The 12,137-nt window shown below is 38.9% G+C and overlaps 1 protein-coding gene across 2 annotated transcripts in view; it reads right to left on the minus strand.

The window, feature by feature from the left end:
- slc12a2 (solute carrier family 12 member 2) overlaps positions 1-12,137 on the minus strand; it is a 211,557-nt gene that overhangs the window by 107,791 nt on the left and 91,629 nt on the right. For both annotated transcript variants that reach the window (XM_067983261.1, XM_067983260.1), the window contains exon 4: positions 11,633-11,728. In XM_067983261.1, the coding sequence (XP_067839362.1) occupies positions 11,633-11,728 (96 nt within the window). The remainder of the gene's footprint in view (positions 1-11,632; positions 11,729-12,137) is intronic.

The raw sequence follows: 12,137 nt of genomic DNA on the forward strand, positions 1-12,137 counted from the left end.
CTCGATGACAGGCTAACCACAGATTTAATAAAGATGCACAAATTTTCATAAGATTATCACAAAGCTTTTTTGTTTTGATTATACAAATACTGTGAGACTTTGGAGTTCACATAACTTTGTCAAACATTAAACAGCATCAGATAAGCTTGCATAGCAGAGGATGTAGAGGTCATAAATCCTAATGTTCAGAGATTCAGACAAGCAAAAAAATATAAAATCAACAAACTAATAGGCAACTGTATAATATTGCACATGACGTGGAGGCCACCAGCAATCTGCGCTATAAGTGGAAGCCCTGCAAATTACTGTAATAAGCAGACGTATATACTTTAGTTCATAAACAAAGATGTCCTCAGGCCCAGAATTAGTTAATGCAAGTCCTGAAACAAAAATAAAAATTTCCAGGATAGATATTGCACAGTATCTTGAGCGCCAACACTGAGCACCATGGAGTAGGGAAGTCACAAGTTCATTTCCCCACTTTGCTCAATTCCCAGTCTGAGCTTAAGCAGACAAAAGGCTGCAAGGGAGTAGTAAAAAGAAGAAAAGAAACTGATAGGTATTTCCTAAATGGGCTGCACCTTGCTCCTCTTGGCAGTTTACCAAAGTGGAATGATAGCCCTCTAGGAGCAAGCAGTCTTACAGAATAGAGAGAGAAGACTATTCTGTATCACCCAACACAAAGATGGGATAAATATAGCAACAAAAAAAAACACCCAAGTTTAATTCATCTTTACTTCCTAACTGGTTCAAGGACAGACAGGACTCTTGCAGTCGGGTATCAAATTTTCCAGCAGTACAGCATGCCAAATTCTCAATTTGAGAAGAGCATTTGAAATCAACTCTGAATTTGCGAGGCTTTTCCTGATCCAGAGCAAGTTCCTTAGCTTAAACCATATGTATTTCACTCCAATGTTGTTAAGGGAGAGTGTGAAGGAAATGGGTCTTTGCTTGGAAATAAAACTAATGAGATGGTATTCTCATGCATTTCTTATGCTGCTCCTCAAAATATTATTTGATTTTCTTACTGAAACTTTTGAAAATGAATATTCCCTTCTCTCTAGCTCTAACTATTTTGGCAATCTAGATTCAAATTATGTCTTCTCCTGCTCCAACCCCATTCTCAAGATCCTTCTAAATGCTAACTGATTGAATTAGAAGAAAACTGAAGTTGGAAAAATAAATTGGTGGTCCCATTCAAGAAGTGTTATGAGAAATGATGTATGAGCCAACATTTGGACAGCTGTACATGGCAAGTTTCCTTCAAAGTTTGAAGTACAGCACTAATCCTAGTTCAAGTTCTTTTAAATGCCCAAGTTGTCTCAGTCATGCATGATTCTGTAATAATTGATTCGCAAAGTCTACCTCTCCTTCTCAAATAGTGCAAAAAGCAGAAGCCACTGCCCCATGCAATATATATTGAGACAATGAACAGCCATATGGGTTCAATTTCTAGTCCATTAACCAGCTCAACCAGTGCTGTGAGCCTAAAGTTAGCCTCAGCATTGGGGAGATAGGTAAACTTTTCTTTTAAATTAAAAAGCCAAAGTTCCCACTCCTAGTCATCAGATGGTTACAAGTTTAGGCTTGGCTGAGATAACTTGTTAACATTAAATGATAAAGAATTGTGCTATTTAGTTGATAAAGAAATAAAAGCATTTGAGGGGATAGTTTGCCCATTTAGCCCAGGAATACTGTAAAGTCTTAAAAAAATTTAGAAACATTTCTGATTTCCATAAATGATTTGACAAGTGGATTTGGTGTTTAGCCTGGTTTCGAAGATATAACCTTTTACGAGCTATATTTTAAACAAAAAACCTCAAGTTTTAATAAGTTTATTAAATATTGTATAATAAATACAAATGCATGATGAAATGTAGAACAAACATTTTCAAATAAACTCATCCCATTTAGTATGGGCTTCTCCCAGTTTGTGTTAATAATTTAAGCATTTTTTTTTCTATTTTAGTCATTGCAGTCATTTTTGAAGAGTAACTACAAAAAAGTTATGAGTTCCAAATACCCTCAATCAAATCTTGCAAATTGAACAGCAACAGTGCAATTTGTGTACTAATTCCCCTTCATTCCCTCAAGTCATTCTACTTCCTATAGCAGCAAATATTCCAACAGATATGGAATTCAGGAGATTTTGTTTGTTTGATAACAAGAGATTTGAGGGGGACCATCTATGAAACACTTCAGATTTGTCGAGCACCATGGGGAAAGATGCCAAGTTTTATTTGTTTCCCTTAACTAACAAAATATTTTAATTAAAAAAAAATCACTTCATATACCATCCCATGTCATATAAATCAACTCCATTCTTATGCATTTGAAAGCTGTCGGGTCACTTGGACTTTTGAGCACTCGAAATGAGGAAAAATACAGCTTTAAAGACACATGATGATTATAATCAGATTTATACAAGTACCAATACTCTTGGGGATTTTAGCTTTACATCCTAACTCTCAAATCAGAAGGGAAGTTTCACTTCCCTACAATCTCAAATCCATAGAACAAAAAAAAAGTGATTTGGCTCTTACATTCATTCAGATCATACCTGGTCAATTAATCCATGAAACAATTCCTACATTTTTATAACTAAGCTACTTGACATCTAAGATTTAATATCCCTCAATTTATCAAGAAATAAGTTTAGGTATAATTTCCCACCCGCCAACTTTTTCTCCACAGGGCATCAACTCCTTGCTGAGTAATACTATGATGTGGAGATGCCGGTGATGGACTGAGGTTGACAATTGTAAATAATTTTACAACACCAAGTTATAGTCCAACAATTTTATTTTAAAATCCACTATCAGAGTAATACTATCACAGTTGCCTGCTGCCTTTCAATACCTTGCCCAAGTGGTCATATTCACATACAAGCCTCGACAGTAAATGTTAGCAAGTCTTTTGGCTGAGCCAAATCTGGTCATCACTCGATGTGCATACATGTACTTCTAGTCAAGGAAGCGGGGGGGGGGGGGGGGGGGGGGGGGGAGGGGGGGGAGGGTTGGCGGGTGGCGACACCAGATAGCCATCAGGAGTAAGTGAGAACTCCAACTGATTTTTCCTCTTCAGCCCTGGGATACTATGGCTAATTGTAGCTACCTGATTTGAAAGTACAATTTTAAGAACTTGGGAAGTCAGTCTGGCAGCTTTAAATGTTACTTCCATTTAATACACAGATTTTAGATTAGATTTTAAAAGCCAGTCAAGATTATCTCACTGTTGTCTTCACACTGAAACTTCAGCACGTGTACCATGCTGAAAGTTTCAATGGTGCCAAAAATACAGGATAAAGCTGCCAGTGTGGACTGGCATCACGAAAGACAAGAATTGTTATCGCTTGGTGTTGGCTTCACATCAATAGTCGTACAAACTTTCCTTTTTGAAAACTGAAACTAAAGCAGCCTTCGGTAACACCACTCGATTTTCAAACAATGTGTCTTGTAAGGTCTTTTCCACATGTGGATCTTGCCAACCACACTCTAAAAAGATGCCAACATGTAGTGCAACAGTGGCTCCCTGTTCACAGTGGTCCAAAAATTCTATGTATGTGCATTGTAAAAACAACCAAAAATCATTAGAAAACAAAAGAAACTCAGACCAGTTATGGTTTATTCAGAAATTAAGCTGCAGTCTGAAGAGTAAATAAATGCTGTCACCATTATCAAAAGGTCAGGCATTTCATAACACTAAATGTGATCACACAGGGGATCCTTAGTATTATAGTAGGTACAGCACAGGAGGAAGTCATTCGGCCCATCGTGCCTGTGCCGGCTCTTTGAAAGATCAATCCATTTTGTCCCATTCCGCTGCACTTTCCCCGTAGGCTGTAAATTTTCCCTTCAAGTATTTATCCAATTCCCTTTTGAAAGTTACTATTGAATCTACTTCCACCACCCTTTCAAGCAATGCATTCCAAATCATCACAACTTGCTGCATAAAAAAATGTTTTCTCATATCACCTCTGGCTCTTTTGCCAATCACCTTTAATCTGTGTCCTCTGGTTACTGACTTTTCTGCCATTAGAAACCGTTTCTCCTTATTTATTCTGTCAAGATAGTTTATGATTTTGAACACCTCTATCAAATCTCCCCTTAACCTTCTCTGTTCTAAGGAGAACAACCCCAGCTTCTCCAATCTCTCCAAATAACTGAAGTCCCTCATCCCTGGCATCATTCTGGTAAATCTCTTCTGCACCCTCTCTAAGGCCTTGACATCCTCCCCAAAGTGTGGGGCCCAGAATTTAACACAATACTCCAGCTGAGGCCTAACCAGTGTTTTATAAAGGTTCAGCATAACTTCCTTGCTTTTGTACTCTATGCCTCTATTAATAAAGCCTAGGATCCTATATGCTTTTTAACCACCTTCTCAATGTCAAAGATTTGTGTATGTGCATCCCCAGGTCTCTGTTCCTGTACCCCCTTTAAAATTGTACCATTTAGTTTATATTGCCTTTCCTCATTCTTCCTACCAAAATGCATCACTTCACACTTCTCTGCATTAAATTTCATCTGCAATGTGTCAGCCCATTTCACCAGTCTGTCAATGTCCTCCTGAAGTCTATTACTATCCTCCACCCTAATACTGAACCTTGGGCAACACCACTGCATACTTCCTTCCAGTTTGAAAAACAACTGTTCACCATGGCTCTCTGCTTTCTGGCCCTTTAGCCAATTTTGTATCCATGCTACCACTGTCCCTTTAAAACACATGGGCTTTAATTTTGCTAACAAGTCTATTATGTGGTACCTTATCAAATGCCCTTTGAAAGTCCATATACACAACATCAACCGCACTGCCCTCATCAGCCCTCTCTGTTACTTCATCAAAGAACTCAAATCAAGGTAGTCAAACATGATTTTCCTTTGACAAATTCGTGCTGACTTTCATTTATTAGCCCACACTTTTCAAAGTGCCAAGTTATTTAGTCCTGGATTATTGTCTCAAAGTTTCCCCACCAACGACATTAGGCTGACTGGCCTGTAATTGCCGGTTTACCCCTCTTCCCTTTTTTAAACAGGGGTGTAACATTTGTAATCCTCCAGTCCTCCAGCACCATCCCCATATCTAAGGAGGACTGGAAGATTGTGGCCAGAGCCTCTGTAATTTCCACCCTTACTTCCCTCAGTAACCTAGGATGCATCCCATCTAGACCGGGTGACTTTTCTACTTTGAGTACTGCCAATCTTTTAAGTACCTCCTCTTTAGCTATTTTTTTCCCATCCAATATCGCTACTACCTCTTCTCTAGTGAGGACGGTTGCGAAGTATTCATTTAGTGCCTCAGCTATGCCCTCTGCCTCCACAAGATCTCTTTTTTTGTGCCTAATTGGTCCCACGCTTCCTTTGACTACCATTTTACTATTTATAGGTTTATAAAAGACTTTGGGTTCCCTTTTATGTTAGCCGCTAATCTATTCTCATACACCCTCTCTCTTTGCCCCTCTTATTCCCTTTTTTTAAATCTTTCTGTATTCAGCCTGGTTCTTTACTGTATTATGAACCTTACGGTTTGTCATAAGCCTCCTTTTTGTGTTTCATTTTAATCTCGATATCTTTAGTCATCCAGGGAGCTCTAGCTTTAGATGCCCTTCCATTCTCCCTCATTGGAATGGGTCTCTTCTATACCTGAACCAACTTCTCCTTGAAGGCCTCCCATTGTTCAATTACTGTTTTGCCTGCCAATTTTTGATTACAATCCACCTGGGCAAGATCCCTTTTCAACTCACTGAAATTTGCCCTCCTCCAGTTAAGCATTTTCACATTTGATTGCTCCTTATCCATAACTATTCTAAACCAAAATGATATTATGATCACTGTTCCCAAAATGCTTCCGGACTGAAACATGCTCCACCTGCCCCACTTTATTCCCCAGAACTAGATCCCGCATGGTTTTCTTCCTGGTTGGGCTGGAAACACACTGTTCCAGAAAGCTCTCTTGTACACATTTCAGGAATTCCTCCCCCACTTTACCCTTTACACCATTACTGTCCCAGTCTATATTGGGATAATTTAAGTCCCCCATTATCACTACTCTATAGTTCTTGCATCTTTATGTAATTTACCTGCAAATGTTCTCCTCTATCTCCTTTCCACTATTTGGTGGTATATTGTATACACCCAGTAATGTAATAGCTCCTATATTGTTCCTTACTTCTAACCAAATAGATTCTGTCTTTGACCCCAAAACTATATCATTCCTTTCCAGTGCTATAATAGTTTATTTGATCAATACTGCCAACTCCCCCCACTTTCTTTCCTGAATACCTTGTAGCCAGGAATATTAAGTACCCAATCCTCCCCTTCTTTGAGCCAGGTCTATGTTCTTGCCACTATATCATAGTCCCACATGGCAACTAGAGCCTGCAGCTCACCAACCTTATTTACCATGCTACGTGCATTACGCACATGCAGCAATCTCATCTTAAGACCGTTGTGCCTTTGCCCGCTGTCGGATCCCTATTTCTGAACTACTCTTTATTCTAGTGCTACTTGTCCCCCTCAGTCCGCTGTGCACTGTGCTTCTCCTCTCTAATGTTTACTCCTGGTGCCCATCCCCTCTAGCCTTACGGTCTTCCTACACAAGAGGAAATTACCTAGATCGCAATAGCATTTGTTTAATTGAAAACAAGTTTGGAAAATACTGGCCATCGTTTTATACCATTAATAGTGACAACACAGCCACGCAGAGATGAAATAACCAATTTTATTGCTAATGTTTCCCACAGCAATAAGCTCATGTGGGCACTGAATAAGTTTTTGAGGTCTGTATTTATTAAAATTCAGAGAAAGACATCTTAGCCGGATTGTATAATTAAACTTGAAAACATAGTGCAACCCAACTCCCAAATGAGATGGCTGACCAATTTTTTATTGAAAAATATGAAAAAAAAGGACTCATGCCAGGATGATTTTTTTGCGGGGGGCGGGGGAAGCAGGAGGAAGAGATAATCTCAACTCTTAGGGTTCTTAAGATCAACTATTTTTAAAAGCCTTCCAAAGAAGTCAGAAAGACAAGTCGCACTGATGATAAAGCATGCTTTAAACTAAACCAGGGGGCGGGGGGAGGCGAAGTTTAGATTGATAAAGAGAAAAGACAAGGAAGTAGTACAGGAAAGTGATGAGGTAAAGATAAACAGAGTGTGTCAGGAAGGGACAGAGTGTACAAACATAAGAGTGCACTAGCAAATGGGGCCAGGGTGGGAAAGAATGGTAAAAAGACAAAATTAAAGGTTCTTTATCTGAATGCGTGCAGCATTCGTAATATGATAGATGAATTGACGGCACAAATAAAAACAAATGGGTATGACCGCATGGCCATTACAGAGACGTGGTTGCAAGGTGACCAAGGTTGGAAGCTGAATATTCAGGGTTATTTAACATTTCAGAAGAATAGGAAAATAAGGTAAAGGTGGTGGGGTAGCTCTGTTAATAAAGGTTGAAATTGGTATAATAGTGAGAAATGATCTTGGCTCAGAAGATCAAGATGTCGAATCAATTTGGGTGGAGGTAAGAAATAGCAAGGGAAAGAAATCACTGGTGGGAGTTGTATATAGGCCCCCTAACAGTAGCTACACCGTAGGGCAAGATATAAATCAGGAAACAAGAGGGGGGCTTGTAAAAAAGGTAATGCAATAATCATGGGTGATTTTAACTTTCACATAGATTGGACAAATCAAATTGGCAAAAATACCTCGGAGGAGGAGTTCATAGAGTGTATTCGGGACTGTTTCTTAGACCAATACGTCGGGGAACCAACAGGGAACAGGCCATTTTGGATCTGGTAATGGGTAACGAAACAGTGTTAATTAATGATCTCAAAGTAAAGGATCCCTTGAGAAGCAGTGATCATAACATGATGAATTTCACATCCTGTTTGAGAGCAAGGATCTTGGGTCTGAAACTATTGTATTAAACTTAAATAAGGGCAATTACAAAGGAATGAGGGCGGAATTGGCTAAAGTGGACTGGGTAAACAGATCAGATGGTATGATGGTGGATAAGCAGTGGCAAACATTTAAAAGATATTTTATGACTCGCATCAAAAATATATCCCTGTGGGGAGGAAAGACTCCACAAAAAGGGTGAACCAACCATGGCTAACTAAGGAAGTAAAGGATGGTATCAGGTTAAAAGAAAAAGCATTCAACATGGCAAAGATTACTGGTAAGCCTGAAGATTGGGAAAAATTTTCTTTTAGTTATCCTTTGGTTTTTAAAGAGGGAGAAAATAAATTATGAGAGTAAACTAGCAAGAAATATAAAAACGGATAGTAAAAGCTTCCACAAGTACATAAAAAAAGGAAGAGGGTAGCTATACTGTCGGAGGTGCCGTCTTTCGGATGAAATGTTAAACCAAGGTGGACGTATAAAATCCCATGGCACTATTTCAAAGAGCCAAGGAATTCTCCCTTGCATCCTGGCCAATATTAATCCATCAACCAATACCACAAACAGATTATCTGGTCAATTATTTCATTGCTGTTTGTGGGGCCTTGCTGTGCACAAATTGGCTGCCATGTTTCCTACAATGCAGCAGCGACTACACTGTAAAGCACTTTGGGACATCCTGAGGTCGTTTTGTGAATGCAAGACTTTCTTTAATGCAAGAACAATCACAAAAGGTCAGTGAGGCCACATAATCAGCAAAACCATTAGAGCAGCAGTGTCATATGATTGTCAGAAGATACTTTCCCTATATATAGAAAAGGGAAAAGTAACCTACTTTCAGTATTAAATTCTCCACGGCAATTAGGATACTCAAGATTTTGCTGCTGTGAAAAAGATTACTAAATTGTCATGTTTATTATCTACAAGGTATTAATGATCTTAATCTCCTAACCGTATTACTTTTATTGCTTGTTCGACTTGAATCATACTATATAGGTTTTCAAATATCATTGTGCTGTATGTTCAGCTACCTTTGATTTCAGTTCTCTAATTGCAAATGTGAAAAATAGGGTTTTGTTATAAATAAAATACCTTCTTTACACTTACCTATCTATATAATGGGCAAACAATTTTGTAACCATGGGCAATGCAGCTTTAATAAGCAAGGAGGGATTAGGCGCATCATAAAAAAAATTCTGGACTGAACAGAACTTTGTTCTAATTATCAACAGTACATTAAAAAAAAAAGATAGTAGTTAAAGAAAACTCATAAATCAGGCTTGGGCTGATAAGTGGCAAGTAACATTTGCGCCAGACAAGTGCCAGGCAATGACCATCTCCAACAAGAGAGTCTAACCACCTCCCCTTGATATTCAACGGCATTACCATCGCCGAATCCCCCACCATCAATATCCTGGGGGTCACCATTGACCAGAAACTTAACTGGAACAGCCATATAAATACTGTGGCTACAAGAGCAGGTCAGAGGCTGGGTATTCTGCAGCAAGTGACTCACCTCCTGACTCCCCAAAGCCTTTCCACCATCTACAAGGCACAAGTCAGGAGTGTGATGGCATACTCTACATTTGCCTGGATGAGTGCAGCTCCAACACTCAAGAAGCTCGACACCATCCAGGACAAAGCAGCCCGCTTGATTGGCACCCAATCCACCACCCTAAACATTCACTCCCTTCACCACTGGCGTACAGTGGCTGCAATGTGTACCATCCGCAGGATGCACTGCAGCAACTCGCCAAGGCTTCTTCGACAGCACCTCCCAAACCCGCGACCTCTACCACCTAGAAGGACAAAGGCAGCAGGCACATGGGAACAACACCACCTGCACGTTCCCCTCCAAGTCACACACCATCCCGACTTGGAAATATATCGCCGTTCCAAAATCCTGGAATTCCCTTCCTAACAGCATTGTGGGAGAACCTTCACCACACGGACTGCAGCGGTTCAAGGCGGAGGCTCACCACCACCTTCTCAAGGGTAATTAGGGATGGGCAATAAATGCTGGCCTCGCCAGCAACGCCCACATCCCATGAATGAATTTTTTTTTTAAAATCCCAGTTACAGTGACATAGAACTATTGTCTATTTGTTAGAGAAATATTGAAGATCCTGATGGCTTGGCCCCAAATGTCTCATTTTGGCAAGCACAACTTTTCTTCTGAGAATCTGAGATCATTTTCAAAACAGAACCAGGAAACAAGTTGATATTGAGAAAACATTGAATTATAAGTAAAGATAGAAGCAGATAAAGCCAACTGCAATTTAACAACAATCACTGAAACCATTTACTCCCACTCCTAATCACTAACCAGTGAACCTGACTGGAATGCATGTACGTGTCTATATTGCGTGAGGACAGGATCAGGATTAGCTAGGTTGCCACTACAGCTACAGTCTGACAACGTTCAGTCTATGCTCACATTAAAAATGGTCACTTGCACCAGTATTACTTTGGCTCATTGCACCTGCATAACCATACCCCAGCATCAGTCATGACCTCACTGGAGAGGAAATTGGAAGGGAGGGTGCCATAAAGTATATATAATAAACCTTAAATCTCTCACGCACAATATACAGTGCGCAGCAGCTTCTGCTGAGTATACAGGAGTTCCAACTCTGAAAGGATGTAAATATATAAGATGTTTTCTACATGAAATGTACTTCATCAATAACAGAAGTGTACTGTGGATAGATACACACTTTTTTTTAAAGATGGTTATAACTACAGATTTTTTTAAAATATCGATTTACAAGTACTACTGCCATAATTGTAAGCAGGTGTGTTAATATCAAAGTCAACCTAATGTAGTTATCTAGCCAATGTTTCTTAGGCGATGAGCTTCATACACAAAGCTGCCCTTCTTATAATCAAAATGGAATCAAAATAGTCTCAGTATGTCTGGAAACTGAGTGTGGTACCTGAACCAAATTTGACTACTACAAACTAGCAAACATGAAAGTGGGCATTATCTGCTTACTACCAATTTAATACACAGCAGTTAGAATTTATTATAAAACTAGATGATTCTGCTTCCTGAATGCTTTTAGTTATAATTTAAGTAATTTATATGTAAACACATGATCAAAACTGTTAAAAAAGACTTTTTTTTCTCTCATCTGAAACTCCAGATATACTTTATATCACATCTTAACCTTATTGAACAACAGATAAGCAGATACCTGTCCACCTTACACACTATACCCATAGATGTGTAAACAAGTATTTAAAGTACCAGCAGCTAGTCAAACACATTAGATTCTGTGATTATGTTCCACTGCAAGAGGTTAAGTCAGCTGAGTACAAATTCAAGACAGTTTAAAAAAAACTTCACCTTGAAGAAGTGAAGTCCACTCCCCATCAAAGCCAGCTGCTTCTCATCAGAGCAAGTAAATTATTTCTAGAGCAATAAATTACTAATTGAACACATGAATAAAAGCATTGTTGAATTATATTTTAAAAATTGCTTCATGGATTCCAGCTATCTTACAATTCTTTTCTGGTGACATAAAAGGAGTCCTTGAAGAAAAACCACACAAAGTGGATTTGAAAATTATTCAAATCAGTCTCCAATGACTCCTTTTACATCTGAAGCAAATAATCACATGCAGAACAGGGAAAATGTGATGAAATGCTTTGAGATCCCAGAGATAGAAAATATCAAATACACTACATTGACATCAATACACTGCAAACATGGAAACCTGAAACCATTACCTCCACGAACAAATCCATTGGTAGTTATAGCAGACGTTGACAGTCCTGTGATAGTGGTCACAACAGTCGCCATGCCAATGACTAGAAGAGCAAGACCTGTTTACAGAAGAATAAATGTTACTCATATAAGAGGTTTGAAACAAAATTCAAATTTCAGCATCTAAACGCACATTGCAGTTTTCAATATTTGAATGCACAATAAGCTAGGAGCTAGAAGCAGCAATTTAAGGCATACAGTGTTAGCATTTATTTGGCAAGGTCAGGAAAAAGATTAGACAAGATTGTAATACAGAGGCACAATGAACCAATGATATTAATATTGGGTTCTAGTGTAGCTTTTACAATAAATTTTACAAAATAATCAGCTTTAAACTTAATCACTACCTCCCCACAATATAGCCATGCTTATAGTTCTGTTTAAAAGCCAAGAATGACTAACATTGCTCCGAGCTTGCTCTGTACCATAGACTAAGTTCAGTGATGTCAACTACGCTGGATTCTCAAA

The sequence above is a fragment of the Heptranchias perlo genome, chromosome 4 (genome assembly GCF_035084215.1).
Source record: "Heptranchias perlo isolate sHepPer1 chromosome 4, sHepPer1.hap1, whole genome shotgun sequence".
NCBI lineage: Eukaryota > Metazoa > Chordata > Chondrichthyes > Hexanchiformes > Hexanchidae > Heptranchias > Heptranchias perlo.